Source organism: Poromitra crassiceps (assembly GCF_964638095.1).
Source record: "Poromitra crassiceps genome assembly, chromosome: 10".
NCBI classification, from domain to species: domain Eukaryota; kingdom Metazoa; phylum Chordata; class Actinopteri; order Beryciformes; family Melamphaidae; genus Poromitra; species Poromitra crassiceps.
Genome location: NC_139631.1, coordinates 8782631 through 8807829, shown reverse-complemented (window position 1 = coordinate 8807829; position 25199 = coordinate 8782631). Strand labels below are relative to the sequence as shown.

Here is a 25199-nt window from a genome sequence, read left to right as displayed (position 1 = left end):
AGACATCAGATATAGACCTTATTCGATTGACGTCACTCACGTACGGGCACGCCCACCGCCGCCATATTGTTGACATAGCGCTGCAGCTTTAAGTGACAACCTATGTGAGAGCAGCGTTTATAGGAAGCTAGCCGCCGTTAGCATTACCTGTATCGTTCCTGTTGTGTTAGGATGGTGACCTGCGTTAGGCATGGCTGTAGTAATGACAGCAATAAAGTCCCCATGGTTTGTTTCTATCTCTACCGTCCACAGACGTGAAGGGAGCGAGACGGAGGATACGTCAGCAGCACAGGAGATGTGTGGATAGTTAGGAGAGACAGGTGAAACTTTCTGACAGCTCCTCACAGCAAAGTCTGTTCACCTCGTTTTTTCTTTTGTTTATTTATTACAGGCATTAACGGCAGCATACAAACAACAACTCTGGGGTTTTTACTGCTGTCATCACTATCGCTATTTTGTAATGGAACAGAAACGACAATAAGGCCGTTACTATAGTCATCAGCTGCAGGACCTTCAGTACACCACAAACCATTGAGTGACATCACAGTGGCTACGTCCATATTTTTATATACAGTCTCTACGATATTGTCATAGCCGACTGTTTAAGCATTAAGTGATCCATTTTAGATGAAGATGAATTAACCTCAAGGTAGTTTGCTCAACTGTTTTGTAGAAGTGTCTCGCTGTCACAGTTGGACAGAAGAGATCGTATTTCGAGATGGTTCCTCCAGATTGCTCACCGCCGATATTACAGCCATATGGAAGCCATGCATAACGACTTAGCTGCAATGATATGCGAGGAGGAATGGGATCAAATTATATTTCATGTCGAGGAGAGTCCAGGCCAGCATTAGCCACAGCTAATACATCCAATCCATATGGCGTAATATACAGGACAGGACTAATCCATAGACTGGACCGTATTCTGTGGATAGCACGGTCATTTTTGAGTGATGTGGAAGCTAATTTATGTTTTTTTTTTGTGCTAGCTACTAGCTAGCTGTAGATCAGAAGGAGCGGGGTGTTGCTGTGGGCGGGGTGTGTTCTGCAGCTGTCTGGCTCAGCTACCTCATAGCTACATGATGGTGGTGGGGTGCAACACATTTTGGCTTCAGGGATCCTGAAGTACGCAGCCAGTCAACACATAGGGCCTATGTGTTGATAGGTTATAGTATATAACTATATATATATACTATAGAGCAGCCGGCATAATGTGTCAATGTTGTGATGTTTCAAATGGAATTGAAATGACACGCCCGCAAAATAAATAAATAAAAATAAAATAAAATAAATCTACATTTTCTAGTGGTTGCTTTTTCTGCATTCTGATCATTTATGTGAAATGTGTATGGTGTGAAAAATTAACGATTTTTTTAAGATTAAAAAAAAAAGGTAACGCTTCAGAATACAGCCTGCAAATTACCCTCTAAGTACAGGGTAACAAGATCTGTACTTAGAGGGTAATTATGGGTTACCACACCTGTACTTACAGGGTAACTACGGGGTACCAAATGTGAATTTAGCTTGTAACTACAGGGTAACAAGATCTGTACTTACAGGGTAACTACGGGGTACTACGGGGTAGCCTTCCCATTCACTGATAATGCTTGATCTTCCCAATCCCCCCAGCTTGGTTTTGAAGCCCTCCATCCTGGACCTGGATGAAGGTGGCAGCATGGTGCTGGGTGCAGGGGATGTGCAGTGTCCAGCTCCTTATCGGAGGTGGTCGGCGCTCAGAAGAAGACTCTTGACACCTGGCTTTGACATTGACTTTCAGCCTGTTTTAAGATCGTTAAAGACTCATTTGTCAGCGTTCAGCACGAGGCAGACGGTCAGATGTGTTTCAGGGGGCGCCACATCTCCACATCTGGACCTGTTGTGTTTTAACAGGGTCCCACTTCCTCTTTTAGAACCCTGAAGTACGTGTGTAATGGGAAGGCCACGTTCCACAGCCAGTTGGTCTCTTTTCATTAAGGGACTCAAACACGCGGGCTTATATCCCTACTGGCCCAATCCAAACCCTTCGTGCACGCTCTCCCTCTTCCTCCACGGCCACTCAGCCAGGTTCTATGATCATAATCATAAGTTATAATGAGGTTAATGCGATCCTCAGCTGTCTGTGCAGGGAAATCAAATAGTGTTATTAAGAGTGGAATGTGTGTGAGCAGATGGAGAGACAGCAGACAGGGAAGAGAGGCCAGGGTCTGCTCTGCCAATCAGCAGGCAGCTTGATTAAAGGAAGTGGACTGAGTGGAAACTTTGTGCGTGTTGTGTGTGCGTGTGTGTGTGTGTGTGTGTGTGTGTGTGTGTGTGTGTGTGTGTGTGTGGGTGTTCGTGTCCAAGCATTAGCAAAACAAGTGACTGCTGTAAAAGCCTGGATGTGCACACACACACACACACACACACACACACACACACACACACACACACACACACACACACACACACAAGTCTTGGTTTTGTTTTCAGCCGGTCTGGGCGACAGCAATACAGATGCAAAAACAATTAGAGCACGTCTGAGGATGTTTTCACGACCAACAAACACCCGCCCCACACACAACCACACACACACAACCACACACACGCACACACACACACACACACGCACACACACACACACACACACACACACACACACGCACACACCCACGCACACACATACACACACACACACACACACACACACACATACGCACACACACACACACACACACTCACACTCACTCACACACGCACACACACGCACAGAGATGGGTGAAAATACATCAAAAAGTATTTTGATACAAATTACAAATACTTGCTCAAAAAATGTATCACAATACAAATACAAAATACTGGTCTGAAAAATGTATTTGAAATACAAATACGTATTTTGAAAATACATGAAAATACATTTTATAAAAACTGATAAAGAACTGCAACAATTAGTCAATTCATCGATTCATTGCCAAATATTACATAAATTTCCTATTTTGATGATCGATTAATCATTTTGAGCCTTTTCTTTCAGGAAAAATGTCCTAATTATCTGATTCCAGCTTTTCAAATGTGACATTTTCTGGTTTATTTAGATGGTAAACCATCTCTTTAGTCCTCTGTGACAGTATTCTCCTTTGTGTACCCTCTAACACACTACACTTCTTCCATTTCAGTTGTTTTTCAGCACAACTTATTTCTCCTTCACTTCAGCTGTTCATTGCCTTCTGTGAGGGATTTTGAGTTACAGGTAGCATTTCTACACGTTACAGTAACCTCACATTTTGGAGCTTTGACCATGTTTAGCCAAATATCTGTTATGAGAGTTATGTTATGATAGTAGGTCCCCTATAAACAACTTCACATCCACCATGTCAGTAAATTGTCACATATAGTCTTTATTTAACACGCTGCACACATAGAAATACAGCAACATTATTTATTCCACCACGAAACAGGGAGGTTGTCAGCTTTGTAACAGTATATTTATGTATCCATTTTGTAGAGCTGAGTTGGGTACGGAGGTGTTTTTTTTTTATATTAGTTGTGTCTCTCTAATATGATGTTTTGCATGCAGTAAAGTTTGATTGGCAGATAGGACAGTGTTTGTCTTAGCATGCAATAGGCTTATCTAACCATCACATTTAGTACTTTATCTCTGTGGGAATTTCCACAAACACGAGGCTTCAGTACTAGTTTGAGTCAGACTTCTTGTCGTGTTTGAGTTAGACTTCCTGTCCATTTCAACAGTGGATAAATGGTTACAGACCAGTCGCTCAAACACCTTCATAACAGTTAAATCAACAGGCTTGTAATCATTCAGGCATCAGGCTGTAGCATTAGACTTCTACTCTATCAGCCTGCTGTAATGTGGCACTCTGTCGGGTTCATCACAGCTTTAATCAGAGGGTCAGGGGGACTCATGGTACTCATGCAGTAAACCGTTGGCGTTTCATTTGCAGATATGACAGTGTTTGCCTTAGCATGCAATATCTGATTATCACATTTAGTACTTTATCTCTGGGGGAATTTCCACCACCACGAGGCTTCAGTACTAGTTTCACCCTACTCTGCCTCTGATTTGTGGTTGAGATTGTTCTGAGGGTAAGCCAATCAGAGGCGGAGTAGAAGTGACATCTCACATTGCGTTTTTTTTATTCCACAGTTTACACCTGCGTCAATGTTTAAAATGTGTCCATTTGAGAATAAAATGAAATAAAAATGTATTTTATGTATTTAAAATACACAAAATACAAGGTCTGAAAGTATTTTGATACAAATTACATCTTATTTTTCTCAGTCCAGCCAAATACAAATTACAAAATACACAAATGTATTTGAAATCCGTATTTTAAATACATGTATTTAAAATACTGCCCATCTCTGCACACGCACGCACGCACGCACACACACACACACACACACATACGCACACACACACACGCACACGCACACGCACACGCACACGCACACGCACACGCACACGCACACACACACGCACACACACACACACACACACACACACACACACACACACACACACACACACCTTGTGATTGCAACATCAAAGTTGTCGAGTGAGTGTAAAAGTGCCTGTAATTGTTTTTATTGTTTGGCTCTTTAAAGCAGCTGTCAGTTTTGAAAGGAGGCGGGCCTCTGGCTGCAGACTGGGTGAGGGGCGGGCCTCTGGCTGCAGACTGGGTGAGAGGCGGGCCTCTGGCTGCAGACTGCAGGGTGATGAGGCGGGCCTCTGGCTGCAGACTGGGTGAGAGATGGGCCTCTGGCTGCAGACTGGGTGAGAGGCGGGCCTCTGGCTGCAGACTGTGTGAGGGGCGGGCCTCTGACTGCAGACTGGGTGAGGGGCGGGCCTCTGACTGCAGACTGGGTGAGGGGCGGGCCTCTGACTGCAGACTGGGTGAGGGGCGGGCCTCTGGCTGCAGACTGGGTGAGAGGCGGGCCTCTGGCTGCAGACTGGGTGAGGGGCGGGCCTCTGGCTGCAGACTGCAGGGTGAGAGGCGGGCCTCTGGCTGCAGACTGGGTGGGGGGCGGGCCTCTGGCTGCAGACTGGGTGAGAGGCGGGCCTCTGGCTGCAGACTGCAGGGTGAGAGGCGGGCCTCTGGCTGCAGACTGGGTGAGAGGCGGGCCTCTGGCTGCAGACTCGGTGAGAGGCGGGCCTCTGGCTGCAGACTGGGTGATATGCATCATATAGTATATGCGATATACCTTAAAACGCTATGTCCTTGAGCATCGTTTTTTAAAGTGCTTCATACAAACATGTGACTTGTCTCGAGCCATGTGACGGTGCTGTGCTGTGCTGTCAGCGCCAGATGCCGTGGGTGACAGGAAGTGAGCGATACCCTGTCAGGGCGAATACACACACACTCACACACACACTCCCTACGGCTTGTTTGCTCTGAGCGGGGGGAGAGGGCGGGGCCGCTCTCACCACCACACTGACTGATTTACAGTTTGTTGCTGTCTGTCAAACAGCCGACAGACGGGAAAGATGCGGCCTCCTCGGCCACAGCGTCGGCGGACGTCTTCGCTATTTCACCACTGGCAGGAACGTGGAGGGGCGCTCCCTGAGCTCGGAGGGAACGGTTAATGGCTGCCACAAAAGTCTAATAGTAGAATGTAAACAGTGTTGGTTTGTACCTGCGTGGCCCAACAGACCACCTGTCGCCTCGACAGCTAGGATATCATGTCACTGCAGGGCGATCAGCTGCTGGCACTGTTGTATCTGAACTATACCCAAATGGTGAATAAACACTTGTGAAAGGGACTTGTGAAAACATTCTCATACACTGCACTAAAGTAAGCCCCTGCTTGAAGAAATAACACAAGTGGACTTCTCCTGAGGTATAAATAGTCTGTGATATTCCTGGCATGCTCGTAGTGTGGGACACAACACGCTACTGATTTTAGCCGTTTTTATAAAGGGCTCTTTTTAGATTTGCCCTGGCGGGGATCCAGGTTTGGGCTGGACCTTCATAAACGTGCCTGTGCTTTCTTTCTGTTGCAAAGAGAGGCTAATTTTTCAGTCTACAAATCATACGGAATGTAAATGATATTTTCTGTCGGGGGTTGAAATTGAACGCCCGCCGGGTGCCTCAGATTCACACGCGTTTGCGGTTTTGCGCACCAGGCATCTGTGCATGAAGTGAATTCCCTCCTGGTCTTTGTCAGTTGGTGTCGTCCTGGAGGAGGAGTATCGTGTAACAGAGTTGGACATTGGCGGCTAGGAGGCTGGAAAGGCTGAAAAAGCACCTGGTTTTCACATGGGCGGCTGTTTGGGTTTTCACTTGGCCTTCTCATAACAGGGACACGGGTCTGTCTGTGTGTCTCCAGTGCAAAAGAAAACAGGACAGGGCCATGTGGGGACTCATTCAGAAAGGCATGGCACACTTATCAATTATGAGATCCAGATCCAGATTTCCTGTCACTCCAGAAGTTCAGACTAACTTGCTCTAACTGTAGGGGGCGATAGCGTGATCCTCCAACGTGCTACGTCCTGCCGGTGCAACTCTTTACTGTCAGGTGAAGAGAAGCGCCATGGCGACTGTACATGTATCAGAGGAAGCATGGTGCTAGTCTACAACCCTCCCCAGGAGGAAGCATGGTGCTAGTCTACAACTCTCCCCAGATCGGCAGAGGGGGTGGAGCAACCACCGGGACAGCAGGGAGGAATTAGCTCAAGTAAAATTGAGGAGAAAACGTGGGGGAAAGCCGGAAAAAATCATTTTCCTGTGGTATGAAACCATTTGACTTTAGTACTTAGGTGCAGATTTGAAGCCACTCTTATTTGTCGTTCATTTGATCGTTGCAGAATCCGTAGAAATGTGAGAATGTGAGGGAGAGCTAGATGAATTTCCTCCTAATTGAGTCACCGGGGTTTGTTTTGTCAGGAGATTTGAGGCCGAGTGGAGTCAGATTCCCGCGGCTCTCCTGGGATGCAGGGGGGCTGTGGATCCCAGCAGTCTCCAGCTCCTAATCCCTGTCATTAAGCGCCTTTACCCAGGCCAGCCCGGCCTGCAGCAGCGCTGCCCTCTCATCAGCTCTGTCTTTGTCCTCTTTCATCAGCCTTTATTTTCTCCTCTTAATGTTTCCTATATTTTCTCTGAGCTTTCCTTTGCAGTCTTCCCCTGTGAGCACACCTAAAGATATTTATTTCTACATATGTTCAGAGATGGGAAGTAACCAAGTAGAAATACTTTGTTACTGTAGCCTACTGAAGTAGGATTTTCAGGTATCTGTATACCTGCAAGAAATTCAATCCACTTTTACCGCTGAAGAAACATGAATGTCACAGCTTATCCCATAACCACAGCTCTGACCTACTTTGCAACTCTATAACAACTGACACGGGAAGCTGTGTGGGTTTTGCAAATAGAAACAATAAAAAAGCATTTACCTTATCGGCCCATCTCTTAAATAAATAGCTTAGCTTAAGAGTTAAGCAGCGATAAAACAAAAGTTTGACAGAAGTATCTCAGTTGGAGAGGACAAACTGTCCCATTATAGCACATCCTGTGGTGCCTGCTGGTTTGTCCATTGACAGATAGCGTGGTGTGGTGGAGAGGGTGGTCCAGGGGTGGTGCAGGGGTCTTGAGGAGAGAGAGGGGAAACACCTTGTGACCCCCTTGTTCCTGACAGAGCTACTGGAGGTATGGAGACAACCAGGAGAGAGGCAGGCAGAGCACACGGCACCACCACACAGCTGTCTCCTCCATGGTGTTGCCATCATGGGCTTTCACTGCTCAAACGTGTTGCACTATATTAGTGACACGTGTGAGCATTAAAAACCTTCCAATCACGAAGCTTGTTTATAATATATTACATAATATAATATAATTATAATAATATACTTATTATAATTATGTTATAATTCATTATAATTATAATAATATACTTATTATAATTATATTATAATTAATTATAATACTATATATATTTAAGGGTTTTGAAGCGGCTCGAATGGACTCAATTCTTACAATAAAACTAGCGTGGGTCAAATGATGCGCCTGTCTTCATTGTGGTTTTTTCATTCTTGGCAGGCAGGTAAGGAAGGAAGATAACTAATTAATAATCACTCAGAATTGTGTTTTTCATGGCAACAACAATGATAAACGTGCAGTAGTTTTCCTCTGGCTGGGCCTTGTTTGGGTTTTGATACGGTTGTCAGGACACCATTGTCTCCCAGGGACAGACCGCGTGCCTTCTGCTGCTGCAGCAGATAAAGCACCACTCTCTCCACCAGAGTCGTCCAAGGCAAGCAAAAGTTCACTTTGATGCACGCACAAGCTCAGTTGCCTCGCAGGGTCAATGTTTGCGTTAATATGGTCAATCTGGCTCTTCATGTTGTCTTTTCATACTGTAACCAACCACTGAAATAGGAAATATCTGGGAATTTGATGGAGCCACCTCGACCATCATTCTGCTGAGCTTCAAGACCCCCAAGTAAACAATGACTTGTTGGAGAGATTATAATGTTATTATGTTATGTTGTTATTATATGCATAAGAAACTATAGGAAGTGATAAAACCCCCTCCCCAAAACATGTCTGGCTTCTCAATTTCCCTGAATTCCCTCCATTCTTCGTGTAAACAGAAAAATAAATATGCATGTCTTGTTTCAAAGAAATGCCGACAATGTGTTGAAATTTAAGAATTTAATTTAAGAAAAGTTTTTTTCTTATTGATTCTATTCATTACCATTATGTGGTACCATTAGAGCAGCGTAAAAATCTCTTACAAAAGTGACTTAAATAAGATTGCCGAGATCTACTGATTATATCCCCTTGACTTTAATCATGACAGACTTGATGGTACATTGACATTGACGCTGCTTATTCAGCTTGTGTTCTCCTACTATTCTCTGCTCCTTTCATGCTGCCCCCTCTCCACTGCTCTGCTCTCCACTGCTCTGCTCTGCTCTCCACTGCTCTGCTCTGTTCTCCACTGCTCTGCTCTGCTCTCCACTGCTCTGCTCTCCACTGCTCTGCTCTGCTCTCCACTGCTCTGCTCTCCACTGCTCTGCTCTGCTCTCCACTGCTCTGCTCTCCACTGCTCTGCTCTGCTCTCCACTGCTCTGCTCTGCTCTCTGCTCTGCTCTGCTCTCCAGTGCTCTGCTCTGCTCTCCACTGCTCTGCTCTGCTCTCCACTGCTCTGCTCGCTGCTCTGCTCTGCTCTCCACTGCTCTGCTCTGCTCTCCACTGCTCTGCTCTGCTCTCCACTGCTCTGCTCTGCTCTCCACTGCTCTGCTCTCCACTGCTCTGCTCTCCACTGCTCTGCTCTCCACTGCTCTGCTCTGCTCTCCACTGCTCTGCTCTCCACTGCTCTGCTCTGCTCTGCTCTGCTCTGCTCTCCACTGCTCTGCTCTGCTCTCCACTGCTCTGCTCTCCACTGCTCTGCTCTCCACTGCTCTGCTCTGCTCTGCTCTCAACTGCTCTGCTCTCCACTGCTCTGCTCTGCTCTGCTCTGCTCTGCTCTGCTCCCCACTGCTCTGCTCTGCTCTCCACTGCTCTGCTCTCCACTGCTCTGCTCTCCACTGCTCTGCTCTCCATTGCATTGCAAGAGTTTTTTTAAGGGGAACCTGAGGAGGAATGCCGTTCCCCCTCTTGTTCTCGCTGTTCCCTCTCAACGTTTACCCTGGGAACTCCATTCCCAAACGTTCCCCCCATTCCCACCACTGACTTCCACTCTTGACAGGTGTGTTGCTCATTAAGAGATAAGAGACAAAAATGAAACAATAGAGGAACCTTATCGAGCCAAACATCTCTTCTGATTGGGTGGGGTCGAGCCAAACATCTCTTCTGATTGGGTGGGGTCGAGCCAAACATCTCTTCTGATTGGGTGGGGGGCTCTATTGAATTGAGTAAGGCCAAGACAGGACAGCTGCAGGGAAAGATATAGCCCCTGATTTCATGTTGGAGCAGCTAATTAGGCTCTTTCAGACTGTGGGAATTTATTTGATATGCTTTCTTTCCAGTTCTTGTGCTTTTTAATTAAAAAAAAAAAAAAAATTATCTCTAATTGTACCATTTCCCCCTGCTGTCCCGGTCGTTGCTCCACCCCCTCTGCCGATCTGGGGGCAGTCACCAGCCGCTTCTTTTCACCTGACAGCGAGGAGTTTCACCGGCAGGACGTACTGCGTGGGAAAATCACACTATTCCCCCCAGTTCCCCTCCCCCCAAACAGGCACCTCCAGAGGAGGCTAACCCTCCTCTGGCTGCAGACACCGCCAATTGTGCCTGTATGGACACCCCAACCAAGCCGGCGGTAACAGGGGGGGCTCAAACCTGCGACCCTCATGTTGGTATAGGCAGGGAGTGTACCGCTGCACTACCCGGACACCCCTGCTTTTAATTTTTTAAAGCTTAATTGGTTTTTAGTTTTTGTTTTTGTTGTTGTTTTTCCTTAATTGCTCCTGCAGAGCAGAGGCAGACACATGAGAGCAAATGAGCCTCAGATAAGCTGCTCCGCCAATCAGGCCTCCCAGCAGGAGCAGCAGCACCCTGGCACATGTGGAGGCGTGGCCTGTCTCCATGGCACAGGAGTGTGAGGTCGTCTGACACAGCATGTGGAGGCGTGGCCTGTCTCCACGGCGACAGGAGTGCGAGGTCGTCTGACGCAGCAGAGCCCCTGCTTAGCGAGCTGATGTGAAAGGTCAGACACACTGTGCTTCACCATCGAGGGGGGAGTTGGATGGGAGAAAAATGAGGCCAATGAGGAAATGGCAAAAACTGCAGTTCCTCGAATGGCCGCTTGAGGCTGGCTGCGAAAGGGAGTAATTCATTCATCGGGCTCCAGAGACAGCCTGTACCCAGGGACCAGCCTACTCGCCCCCCCTCCCCGGGCTGACTCAGGTGACACCAGGGTGTGACCCCGTCCTCCCTCCCCCCACCCAGAGGCCCTGGACCCAGGGCGCCTGGGCGTGATTTGTGGGGCCCAGGGTCTGCTGTATCGCCACAAATCAAGGGGAGAAATCTGCGTGTAGCTGGTGGGTTTTACACTTCAAACAGATTACACCCTCTATCACTTATCTCCTCCTCCCTCCAGTCAGTAGACTGGGCCGGCCGTTACAAATGTCCCCCAAGTCGCCTGTCTGACTTCAATGAACTTTGTGCTGTGGAGTGGACACATGTCCCTCCCTGTCCCTCCTTACAGACACATGTCCCTCCCTGTCCCTCCTTACAGACACACCAGGTGCTTGAAAAACATCAGCTGTACAAAGTGTATGCTACACTTTTCTAAAGGGTTGTAAGCAACTGCAGAACACATTTACAGGAGAGTCCCTTCACAGACTTTGCAGATAAACATTGCGAGCTGTTTGTGGTCCTTCCTTACATCTAGGGCTGGGCAAATCCCATATTATATTGATATTGTGATATGAGACTAGATATCATCGTAGATTTTGGATATCGCAATATCGTGATATGGCATAAGTGTTGTCTTTTTGTGGTTTTAAAGGCTGCATTACAGCAAAGTGATGCTTACCAGACTGTTCTAGCTGTTCTATTATTTGCCTTTACCCTTAGTCATTATATCCACATTATACTGATGATTATTTATCAAAAATGGTGTGTCTTGTGTCAATATTTTGTGAAAGCACCAATATTCAGGGAAGGAAACCCTGTCTTTGCATTTTGATTTTGATCACAATCTTGTTTTTAAAAAACTGCTTGTGATGACATCTCACATGTGGCTTTGACTTACAACTGAACATTTAGCCCACTTTGTAGAAAACACAGAGATATACAGTATATTGCGTATCGCCATTCAGCCTAAAAATACAGAGATATGATTTTTGGGTCATATCTCCCAGCCCCACTTAAATTAATTTGTTTGACAGGAGCTCCAAGCTCACGATGGACGTGAGACAGAAGCAGTCAGATACCACCAGCAGGCTCATTTCAGCAGCAGATCAAAAGCCGTCCTGGGACACTGAGACCAGCTGACATGTGGCCCAGGCCTGCAGCAGAACACTGAGACCAGCTCACATGTGGCCCAGGTCTGCAACAGAACACTGACACCAGCTCACATGTGGCCCAGGCCTGCAGGAGAACACTAAGACCAGCTGACATGTGGCCCAGGTCTGCAGGAGAACACTGACACCAGCTCACATGTGGCCCAGGCCTGCAGGAGAACACTAAGACCAGCTCACATGTGGCCCAGGCCTGCAGGAGAACACTAAGACCAGCTGACATGTGGCCCAGGTCTGCAGGAGAACACTAAGACCAGCTCACATGTGGCCCAGGCCTGCAGGAGAACACTGACACCAGCTCACATGTGGCCCAGGCCTGCAGGAGAACACTGAGACCAGCTCACATGTGGCCCAGGCCTGCAGGAGAACACTGAGACCAGCTCACATGTGGCTCAGGCCTGCAGGAGAACACTGACACCAGCTCACATGTGGCTCAGGTCTGCAGGAGAACACTGACACCAGCTCACATGTGGCCCAGGCCTGCAACAGAACACTGACACCAGCTCACATGTGGCTCAGGCCTGCAACAGAACACTAAGACCAGCTCACATGTGGCTCAGGCCTGCAACAGAACACTAAGACCAGCTCACATGTGGCTCAGGCCTGCAACAGAACACTGAGACCAGCTCACATGTGGCCCAGGCCTGCAACAGAACACTGAGACCAGCTCACATGTGGCTCAGGCCTGCAGCAGAACACTGAGACCAGCTCACATGTGGCCCAGGCCTGCAGGAGAACACTGAGACCAGCTCACATGTGGCTCAGGCCTGCAGGAGAACACTGAGACCAGCTCACATGTGGCTCAGGCCTGCAACAGAACACTGAGACCAGCTCACATGTGGCCCAGGCCTGCAGGAGAACACTGAGACCAGCTCACATGTGGCCCAGGCCTGCAGCAGAACACTGAGACCAGCTGACATGTGGCTCAGGCCTGCAACAGAACACTGAGACCAGCTCACATGTGGCCCAGGCCTGCAGGAGAACACTGAGACCAGCTCACATGTGGCTCAGGCCTGCACCAGAACACTGAGACCAGCTGACATGTGGCTCAGGCCTGCAACAGAACACTGAGACCAGCTCACATGTGGCTCAGGCCTGCAACAGAACACTGAGACCAGCTCACATGTGGCTCAGGCCTGCAACAGAACACTGAGACCAGCTCACATGTGGCTCAGGCCTGCAGGAGAACACTGACACCAGCTCACATGTGGCCCAGGCCTGCAACAGAACACTGACACCAGCTCACATGTGGCTCAGGCCTGCAGGAGAACACTGACACCAGCTCACATGTGGCTCAGGTCTGCAGGAGAACACTGACACCAGCTCACATGTGGCCCAGGCCTGCAGGATAACACTACATTACATTTAATATATTTGATGGTGAAATTTGAATGTAAATACACTTCTTCTCACATTCCCTAATCCCCCTCCCACCCACTCCCATAAAAGTGACCTCCGTATATCAGCAGCAGTATTTTTATCTTGGCAACTATAAAGGGCGATGATTAACAAGTGAGGAGGTCTTCTGAAGATCCCCAAGACGAAGGTCTAATCTGACCATCTGTTTCTTATCTGCTCTCCTTTATTTTTTAAATTCGCCAAATTTATTTGTCTAACGGATACTGGGCCTGCAAGCAGCAGGCATCCAATCCTCTCCCTGGGGAATGAGATAGAGGCGGAACCCACCTGGTGTGTGTGTGTGTGTGTGTGTGTGTGTGTGTGTGGGGGGCTAGGCTCCAGTACCTAAGAACAGTATGCAGAAGGACAGTGCGTTTTTTTTCCAATGACAATTTGGAGAAAGCTGTAGGATACATAAGCATTGGGTAACAGTATTTTGGGAAAGGTTGATGGTATGTAACGCCACTTTCAGGCCTTTTTCATGGATTTATGTGCACTAAGGAATGATTTTAGACATGTATATAAAATCATCAAAGCATGGAGACTATTGACTGTATAATATATGGACGACGGGGCTATGCAAAAATGAAGCCAAAAGATCATGTTTCAGTGAGCTGCCATCTTGCTTGTGTGACATCATTTGCAACCGGAGTCTGGCAGAGCCCGCTCAGCCGTGCCGCTGTCTGATGAAGATTTGAGAGTGGTTATCACAGCTGTCAATCAGTCGTTCTTATCTCATCAAATAACTCATTAAAAACAATCTTCACTGGAAAATGAGCACTTAGATCATCGTGATAAGAACTGGAAAAAAACGAAAACTGGCCCATTTTCTCGTTTTTGGTTTAAAACTGAAAACCGGAAAAACGAAAAAGAAAGAGGAAAAACTTTTTTAGTTGTTGCAAAATTCATGGCGGGCCACTTAAAAACGGGCAGCGGGCCGTAGTTTGGCCACCCCTGCTATATAGGGTATTATAAAACGGCTCTCTCAAATCAAGCAATCTGATTGGTTCACAGCCATGGTATAAATAGCATTTTCTGCTGACTATTCGTGATTAAACATTAATGCCTTAATCCATTCCTGCAGTGAAAGCAAAACGCTTTCAAGGGGTTGTGGGTTTAATTACCCATAGCATCTGGCATGTAGCATGTAGCAGCCTATTATTTGCTCATTTGTGCCTTGCCAGTTGCCCTGCATTCAGTCTGCACATGTTGTCATCAACATGCAGTTGAATGAACTGAGGGACTCTATCACATATAATAATAATAATAATAATAATAATAATAATAATAATAATAATAATAATAATAATAATAATAATAATAATAATAATAATAATAATAATAATAATAATAATAATAATAGGCCCAGTTCACTGTGAATAAACTTCAGAGACATCCATGCTGCCAACGTCAGTTTTCCTTTTGTTTTTCTTTCAACCTGTTTGTTTGCTCACCCTTTTCTCATGGAGATTAATCCCCAGACTTGAGAATTGAATTCACACTTCGCCTGAGCTTCCCATCGCCTTTTAATCTCATCTTCAAACACTTTGTCGATTAATTACATTCTCGTTTCAAGACAACATATTAAACTTGTGTTGAAGCTGCAACATTTTAAAGGTATGAACAGCTTGTCTAGATTTTTTTAAACCATGAATCGCCAACAAAAAAGCATCAACATGTGATCAATCTGGCACTTTGCACCTTAACAACATTTGAATTGGAGTCGTTGTAATGTAAATCAGCAAACCTGCCTGTCCGGGCCTGTCCCAGACGCTCCACATCCAGCTCTCCTGAAGAAACCTGAGCAAGTACAAGACTGGAAAGTTACAATACAGCCATATATCATTACAATACAGCCCTAGTTACAATATAGTCATATATAGTTACAATATAGCCATATATAGTTACAATATAGTTATATATAATTAGCCAAAACAATTTAAAAAGAAAATGTGAATGGAGGAGATGGCATTATGTTTCAGTGCTCTATGTTGAACTAAGTAAGTAAAATGAACTAAGTGGGCTATATAGGCTATAGGTCTACTGTTATATAACCAAACAAATAGTAGCCATACAGAAAATAATGATAGGCTGTTATACAGCAGGTAGTTCTGACAGAAGAATATCTGTAATCTGACCTCTCTGCAATTAGGCCTATCAGTCCGCATTGTTTACGCTCTGTCAATCATCCATATCTGTCAATTAGTCATAATGAGAAACTTGTAACCATAGCAACGGTATCAAAGAGGAGCTACATTTGTCGGTTGGAATAAAGACAGATGGAATCAATTCATTGCATCATTTCAACTGTTTATAAACTGCTGCGCCTAATTAAGCACTAATTAGCAGCAGCTCAGTCCTGTGTGTCAAGAGAACTAGACGCTGAACTCGGTTCAAAACTGGTGTATAACTTTGACTTGCTTTATCAGCAATACACACCTCGTGAAGAAGGATTTGTAGTCCTTTGGATTCTTCATTTGGGCCTACATATTGCATCTACATCAAGCAGATTTTTAGGTCAATCAATAGAACTTCAACTTTCAGATTTGCTTTGCCTGTTATTTCCACAAGCTTCTTCAAGCAAAACTAACTGTGGAACCAACAGCTACTAGCGTCGACCAATTCTAAAAGTCTAGATGTAAACTAATTGTAATTAATTAAGCAAGGAAACTTTCAGAGGGAGCTTGCCATGTTCTTCTGTAGGTGTTGTCCTCCCAGCAGAGGGATGGTTTGCAGCAGAAGAGGTGAGAGAGGAGGAGGAGGGGTGTTGGACTGGGGGGAGGGGGCTGGTCCTGGGAGGGGTGTGGAGGGCCCAGTTTAAAAAGGCAGGCAGTCAGCAGCAGCCCTCACTCTCACACACTATCTGCCTGCTCCTCCACACAACCTACAACTGCCCTCTCCTCCACGCAACCTACAACTCCCTGTGAGTGGAGTCTCAGCTGCCAGTGATCTTTACCTTCAGTTATCTAGCTCTGCTTCTGAAGCCTTGGAATTTTACTCCTTTTTTCCCCAAACTAAGGATTTTAATTTTTTTCCACAGAACTTCAGCATGGAGGCCACCACTGTGGAATATGGAGATGCCTATGAATATTATGATGACAATGAGACTGCCTGTGACTTCTCAGAGTGGGAGCCTTCCTATTCCCTCATCCCTGTGCTGTACATGCTGATCTTCATCCTGGGTCTGTCGGGTAACGGCGTGGTCATCTTCACCGTCTGGAGGTCCAAGTCCAAGCGTCGGGCGGCAGACGTCTACATCGGCAACCTGGCCCTGGCTGACCTCACCTTCGTGGCGACCCTGCCCCTGTGGGCCGTTTACACCGCACTGGGCTACCACTGGCCCTTTGGGGTGGCCCTGTGCAAGATCAGCAGCTACGTGGTGCTGGTCAACATGTACGCGAGCGTTTTCTGCCTCACCTGCCTCAGCTTCGACCGCTACCTGGCTATCGTGCACTCTCTGTCCAGCAGCCGGCTGCGCTCGCGGGGTACGATGCTGGCCTCCCTGGGTGCCATCTGGCTCCTGTCCGGCGTGCTGGCCGTGCCCACGCTCCTCTTCCGCACCACCGTCAACGACCCCAGCAACCGCACCACCTGCGCCATGGACTTCAGCCTGGTGACCAAGATCCAGAAGCACGAGTACCTGTGGATAGCCGGGCTGAGCCTGTCCTCCTCCGCCCTGGGCTTCTTGCTGCCCTTCCTGGCCATGACCATCTTCTACTGCTTCATCGGCTGCACCGTCACGCGCCACTTCAACAACCTGCGCAAGGAGGACCAGAAGAAGAAGAGGCTGCTGAAGATCATCACCACCCTGGTGGTGGTGTTCGCCTTCTGCTGGACGCCCTTCCACGTGCTGAAGAGCATGGATGCGCTCTCCTACCTCAACCTGGCGCCCAACTCCTGCTGGTTCCTGCGCTTCCTCTTGCTGGCTCACCCCTACGCCACCTGCCTGGCCTACGTCAACAGCTGCCTCAACCCCTTCCTGTACGCCTTCTTCGACCTGCGCTTCCGCTCCCAGTGTCTATGCCTGCTCAACCTGAAGAAGGCGATGCACGGACACATAAGCTCCATGTCCTCCACGCTCAGCGCCCAGACTCAGAAGTCAGAGATCCACTCACTGGCCACCAAGGTGTAGAGAAGATAGGGCTGGTGGAGCGGGGCTGCAGGACGGCCTCTGGAACACTTGTAAAGATACAGACTTTACGTGTCCGTTGTGTCAAAGCTGGTAAGATATGGATGAGATGAGGAACTATAGGCTTTGTCACTGTGCGCGGTCATGAATTTCATGATGTTTTCCTCTATGGCTATAGATGCGCTGTGTCTGAGGTGGGGAGAGACACTCCAACTCCTGGACTTGGGAAGCTTGGGAGCCAGCTGGCTGAGCTCCTAAACTCTCAGAAAAAAGACGAGATATATTTTTGTGTTCCTCCTGCTCTGTACTACGAGATGGAGCAGAATTATGATTTGAAATAACAACACACACTGATATTAAGAATTGTGAGGCAGTCGATGTCGGTCGTTGATGACATGGAAATCTGTTTGTTTACACTGGGGTCAAACATAAAACTGTACAGTATTTTCGTACCGTAGCATCTTTTTTTTTTCCAGATCTATTGATGTTTTGTTTTAGAAGCACTTGTTCAATGAACATGAGTCAGAAACTGGGCTGTGTGTGTGTGTGTGTGTGTGTGTGTGTGTGTGTGTGTGTGTGTGTGTGTGTGTGTGTGTGTGTGTGTGTGTGTGTGTGTGTGTGTGTGTCAGTCTCCCCTTTAAGCTTGTTGTTTGTGAAGGTAGAGTGTGGGGTGCAGAGGGGAGGGGGTGTAAGAGGAGAGAAGGTGTTACAGTGTGATTATATAGTTTGTGGAGGAGACAGCTAGGGGGCAGACAGGCAGATGGCAGTTGACAAATGTTGTCGGGGAACAGGAATGGGGTGGGGTTGCGGGGGAGGGGGGGGGGGGGGTCCCGGCACTATGGGGGGAAAGGAACCTCATAAATGTTCCAATTTGATGTATATGTTTTATTTTTTTGGACATCATTGTAACTAACTACAGTATTGTATTAAAGATGAAAGATGTGTTCTATCAACCAAATCTCTTAGATTTCTTGAGTGTGTGTGTGTGTGTGTGTGTGTGTGTGTGTGTGTGTGTGTGTGTGTGTGTGTGTGTGTGTGTGTGTGTGTGTGTGTGCACACGCGTGCATGCGTGTGTGTGTTTGTGTGAATTCCAATAGAGAGGCAAAGTGAAGGTTACTTCCTGCTTCAGCACTGTACCAGAGATTTTCTTCCGCAATTTATTTTCCCATAGACATTTTGTAAAATGCTTATAAAAAGAGTTTTACTTGGTCAAACCAAACGGTTCAGCTATATTTAGAATAGGGAGAGACCATAGAACATTTCACTCAGGCCAAAAAACAACATCGAAAAAATATTTTCTTTAACCCCGCATTTTTTTTAACGTTTTTGTCCAAGTGAAATGTTATGGGATCTCTCCTGTTTCTATATATATCTGTACCGTTTGGTTTGAACAAGTAAAACTATTTTTATAAGCATTTTACGAAATGTCTATGGGAAAATAAATGGCGGATGAAAATCTCTGGTACAGTGCTGAAGCAGGAAGTGACGTTCCACTTTGGCTCTCTATATCCAAAGTAATACATTTGTTGTTAACGGTGCTGCTTGGACAGACTGACTTTGCAGGCAGAAATTGGAGAAAGATTAAAGCAGCATGAGAGGAAAAAGGTTTCTAACATAAGTTAGGGAAGAAAAATCAAAGCACACATTTAAACTGTGTTATTTGTGTGAGAAGCTCTGCAGCAGCTCTGTGCTGCCTCTGTAGTTTGACCACAGCATCCTGTTACGTCGGTGATAAGTGGGCGCAGAGCGCTGCTGCGGCTCTGCTATGAATGTCTCGCATTTGGTCGACACCTTCAGACTAATAGGTCTCTAATCTCTCTTCATTCACAGCCAGGATCCAGACTGTAACCGGATTATGCAAAGCAGTGGCCGTCCTGAGAGAGTGTGTATTCCATAGTTTGAGACTGCCTCCTTCACCGACGTTTTTTGACCACACATATGGCTTAACAATGAGTAGTGCAGGGTTGAATTTGGATCAGAGCCTTGTAGAAGATGACACAAGAGGGCACCAGACTGAAGCCATCCAAAGTCATGATCCGAGCACCCTGGGGTGCAGTCAGCCCCAGGAATGACTTTATTCCATACATCTTCAGAAACTTCTTCAGAAACTTCTTGTTGTTGTTGTTTCACTTGAAGGGATCTATAGGTTAGCTACGTAGGTTTTAGAGTGATTAAAAGCCATATGAAGTGATTTATGCTCACAACATATTGTCTGCTTCACTGTCAGGGCTGCATGGATAGCACTGGAGCTTGTTATCTTCTGGACAGGACTATCTATCTGCCCCACATGTTCACTGAATAACAGGGTCATTACCAATGAGTGACTCTTCTGAGGCATCCTTTGATTTGACAGTAATGAGCTCTGTTGGACATAATCACCGTTTTTAGAGACGCTGGCAGCCAGGCGGGAAGTGGGGCTCGAACCCTGCCAGGGGGAGGGGCTCGAACCCTGGCAGAAGTGGAGCTAGCGAACAAGTCAATATTTGTCCTGCTGACAAGAGGTGGCAGTTAGAGCGGGGAGGGAAGGTGGAGGGGAGGGGAGGGGTCGGCGCTGGAGTGAGGGGCTTGGGCTGAGTGTGTGTGTGTGTGTGTGTGTGTGTGTGTGTGTGTGGGGGGGGGGGGGGGGTGTCTGCAGATGCTCAGACACACTGATGATAGAGTGGAGGACTGAGAACTGCACACATCAGAGAGAGAGAGAGAGAGAGAGAGAGAGAGAGAGAGAGAGAGATGAACTACAGCTACAGGGCTTTTCAAAGTCTGAGAGTGTGGGCCTCCCCTCAGACAAAGCTTGGGAAAATGCGACTCCTGCCCCCCCTCCTCCATCACATAACAATTGAGCCAAGATAGACTGATCTTGCTGTTTGACATACTGCAGATCTAGATCACAGATCACAGATCACAGATCACACCAAACACATAGAAAAAGGTCAAGGAAAGATGAAAACAAACAGTCAAAGTCCCCAAAACGGAGTCTGAACAATCTCTTTAACCAAATCACACTCATCTAGACGATTCTATGTGAGCTCCTTTTGATAACTAATGTAATAACTAATGTAATAGTTTTTCACTCGCACTCACTGAGCCCCCCCTGAAACTGTTTGGAGCCCCCCTGGGGAGGCCCGCCCCCCACTTTGAAAACCCCTGAACCGTTAAAGGGGCACCTCACCGAAAAACAACGCTGATTTATTTTGACCTCACATGTCCCGAAAACTGGAAACAGTTTTGCCAGACATTCATTTAGTTTGACAGTTATTGAGAGTTGATCATCAGAAGTAATTCATACAACCCAATGATTCAGTGCGCCTTCCGATGACATCACTGGCATCAACTGAACTCAAATAAACTCTCAATAACTGTTAAACTAAATGAATGTCTGCCAAACTGTTAACAGTTTTCGGATATGTGTGCGATCAGGTGCAAAATAAATCAGCCTTGTTTTTGGGTGAAGTGCGCCTTTAACGAGGTGCTGAGGAGGGGGGGGGGCGGTGGAATGGATCACAGCTCACACAGGTTTGTCCTGTAGCAGCACATCTTAAAGTAACAACATGTGTGATAGGATGAGAACGCGCGGTCGTGTTGTCCTGTAGCAGCACATCTTAAAGTAACAACATGTGTGATAGGGTGAGAACGCACGGTCGTGTTGTCCTGTAGCAGCACATCTTAAAGTAACAACATGTGTGATAGGGTGAGAACGCACGGTCGTGTTGTCCTGTAGCAGCACATCTTAAAGTAACAACATGTGTGATAGGATGAGAACGCGCGGTCGTGTTGTCCTGTAGCAGCACATCTTAAAGTAACAACATGTGTGATAGGATGAGAACGCACGGTCGTGTTGTCCTGTAGCAGCACATCTTAAAGTAACAACATGTGTGATAGGGTGAGAACACGCGGTCGTGTTGTCCTGTAGCAGCACATCTTAAAGTAACAACATGTGTGATAGGATGAGAACGCACGGTCGTGTTGTCCTGTAGCAGCACATCTTAAAGTAACAACATGTGTGATACGGTGAGAACGCACGGTCGTGTTGTCCTGTAGCAGCACATCTTAAAGTAACAACATGTGTGATAGGATGAGAACGCGCGGTCGTGTTGTCCTGTAGCAGCACATCTTAAAGTAACAACATGTGTGATAGGGTGAGAACGCACGGTCGTGTTGTCCTGTAGCAGCACATCTTAAAGTAACAACATGTGTGATAGGGTGAGAACGCACGGTCGTGTTGTCCTGTAGCAGCACATCTTAAAGTAACAACATGTGTGATAGGATGAGAACGCACGGTCCTGTTGTCCTGTAGCAGCACATTTTAAAGTAACAACATGTGTGATAGGATGAGAACGCACGGTCGTGTTGTCCTGTAGCAGCACATCTTAAAGTAACAACATGTGTGATAGGGTGAGAACGCGCGGTCGTGTTGTCCTGTAGCAGCACATCTTAAAGTAACAACATGTGTGATAGGGTGAGAACACGCGGTCGTGTTGTCCTGTAGCAGCACATCTTAAAGTAACAACATGTGTGATAGGATGAGAACGCACGGTCGTGTTGTCCTGTAGCAGCACATCTTAAAGTAACAACATGTGTGATAGGATGAGAACGCGCGGTCGTGTTGTCCTGTAGCAGCACATCTTAAAGTAACAACATGTGTGATAGGGTGAGAACGCACGGTCGTGTTGTCCTGTAGCAGCACATCTTAAAGTAACAACATGTGTGATAGGATGAGAACGCGCGGTCGTGTTGTCCTGTAGCAGCACATCTTAAAGTAACAACATGTGTGATAGGATGAGAACGCGCGGTCGTGTTGTCCTGTAGCAGCACATCTTAAAGTAACAACATGTGTGATAGGGTGAGAACGCACGGTCGTGTTGTCCTGTAGCAGCACATCTTAAAGTAACAACATGTGTGATAGGATGAGAACGCGCGGTCGTGTTGTCCTGTAGCAGCACATCTTAAAGTAACAACATGTGTGATAGGGTGAGAACGCACGGTCGTGTTGTCCTGTAGCAGCACATCTTAAAGTAACAACATGTGTGATAGGGTGAGAACGCACGGTCGTGTTGTCCTGTAGCAGCACATCTTAAAGTAACAACATGTGTGATAGGATGAGAACGCACGGTCGTGTTGTCCTGTAGCAGCACATCTTAAAGTAACAACATGTGTGATAGGGTGAGAACGCACGGTCGTGTTGTCCTGTAGCAGCACATCTTAAAGTAACAACATGTGTGATAGGATGAGAACGCGCGGTCGTGTTGTCCTGTAGCAGCACATCTTAAAGTAACAACATGTGTGATAGGGTGAGAACGCACGGTCGTGTTGTCCTGTAGCAGCACATCTTAAAGTAACAACATGTGTGATAGGATGAGAACGTGCGGTCGTGTTGTCCTGTAGCAGCACATCTTAAAGTAACAACATGTGTGATAGGATGAGAACGCACGGTCGTGTTGTCCTGTAGCAGCACATCTTAAAGTAACAACATGTGTGATAGGATGAGAACGCACGGTCGTGTTGTCCTGTAGCAGCACATCTTAAAGTAACAACATGTGTGATAGGATGAGAACGCGCGGTCGTGTTGTCCTGTAGCAGCACATCTTAAAGTAACAACATGTGTGATAGGATGAGAACGCACGGTCGTGTTGTCCTGTAGCAGCACATCTTAAAGTAACAACATGTGTGATAGGGTGAGAACACGCGGTCGTGTTGTCCTGTAGCAGCACATCTTAAAGTAACAACATGTGTGATAGGGTGAGAACACGCGGTCGTGTTGTCCTGTAGCAGCACATCTTAAAGTAACAACATGTGTGATAGGATGAGAACGCACGGTCGTGTTGTCCTGTAGCAGCACATCTTAAAGTAACAACATGTGTGATACGGTGAGAACGCACGGTCGTGTTGTCCTGTAGCAGCACATCTTAAAGTAACAACATGTGTGATAGGATGAGAACGCGCGGTCGTGTTGTCCTGTAGCAGCACATCTTAAAGTAACAACATGTGTGATAGGATGAGAACGCGCGGTCGTGTTGTCCTGTAGCAGCACATCTTAAAGTAACAACATGTGTGATAGGATGAGAACGCGCGGTCGTGTTGTCCTGTAGCAGCACATCTTAAAGTAACAACATGTGATAGGGTGAGAACACGCGGTCGTGTTGTCCTGTAGCAGCACATCTTAAAGTAACAACATGTGTGATAGGGTGAGAACGCGCGGTCGTGTTGTCCTGTAGCAGCACATCTTAAAGTAACAACATGTGTGATAGGATGAGAACGCGCGGTCGTGTTGTCCTGTAGCAGCACATCTTAAAGTAACAACATGTGTGATAGGGTGAGAACGCACGGTCGTGTTGTCCTGTAGCAGCACATCTTAAAGTAACAACATGTGTGATAGGGTGAGAACGCACGGTCGTGTTGTCCTGTAGCAGCACATCTTAAAGTAACAACATGTGTGATAGGATGAGAACGCACGGTCCTGTTGTCCTGTAGCAGCACATTTTAAAGTAACAACATGTGTGATAGGATGAGAACGCACGGTCGTGTTGTCCTGTAGCAGCACATCTTAAAGTAACAACATGTGTGATAGGGTGAGAACGCGCGGTCGTGTTGTCCTGTAGCAGCACATCTTAAAGTAACAACATGTGTGATAGGGTGAGAACACGCGGTCGTGTTGTCCTGTAGCAGCACATCTTAAAGTAACAACATGTGTGATAGGATGAGAACGCACGGTCGTGTTGTCCTGTAGCAGCACATCTTAAAGTAACAACATGTGTGATAGGATGAGAACGCGCGGTCGTGTTGTCCTGTAGCAGCACATCTTAAAGTAACAACATGTGTGATAGGGTGAGAACGCACGGTCGTGTTGTCCTGTAGCAGCACATCTTAAAGTAACAACATGTGTGATAGGATGAGAACGCGCGGTCGTGTTGTCCTGTAGCAGCACATCTTAAAGTAACAACATGTGTGATAGGGTGAGAACGCACGGTCGTGTTGTCCTGTAGCAGCACATCTTAAAGTAACAACATGTGTGATAGGATGAGAACGCACGGTCGTGTTGTCCTGTAGCAGCACATCTTAAAGTAACAACATGTGTGATAGGGTGAGAACGCACGGTCGTGTTGTCCTGTAGCAGCACATCTTAAAGTAACAACATGTGTGATAGGATGAGAACGCGCGGTCGTGTTGTCCTGTAGCAGCACATCTTAAAGTAACAACATGTGTGATAGGGTGAGAACGCACGGTCGTGTTGTCCTGTAGCAGCACATCTTAAAGTAACAACATGTGTGATAGGATGAGAACGTGCGGTCGTGTTGTCCTGTAGCAGCACATCTTAAAGTAACAACATGTGTGATAGGATGAGAACGCACGGTCGTGTTGTCCTGTAGCAGCACATCTTAAAGTAACAACATGTGTGATAGGATGAGAACGCACGGTCGTGTTGTCCTGTAGCAGCACATCTTAAAGTAACAACATGTGTGATAGGATGAGAACGCGCGGTCGTGTTGTCCTGTAGCAGCACATCTTAAAGTAACAACATGTGTGATAGGATGAGAATGTGCGGTCGTGTTGTCCTGTAGCAGCACATCTTAAAGTAACAACATGTGTGATAGGATGAGAACGCGCGGTCGTGTTGTCCTGTAGCAGCACATCTTAAAGTAACAACATGTGTGATAGGGTGAGAACGTGCGGTCGTGTTGTCCTGTAGCAGCACATCTTAAAGTAACAACATGTGTGATA

General features: G+C 46.8%; 1 protein-coding gene across 1 annotated transcript; it reads left to right on the top strand.

Annotated features, from left to right (window-relative positions):
* Positions 1 to 16406: 16406 nt before the first annotated feature.
* On the top strand, positions 16407 to 18149 carry aplnra (apelin receptor a; the record flags this gene model as incomplete). Its single annotated transcript, XM_083644520.1, has 1 exon — positions 16407 to 18149. One exon carries the CDS (start codon positions 16407 to 16409, stop codon positions 17487 to 17489), a length of 1083 nt encoding a protein of 360 aa, XP_083500646.1. The 3' UTR covers positions 17490 to 18149.
* Between the last annotated feature and the right edge of the window lie 7050 nt (positions 18150 to 25199).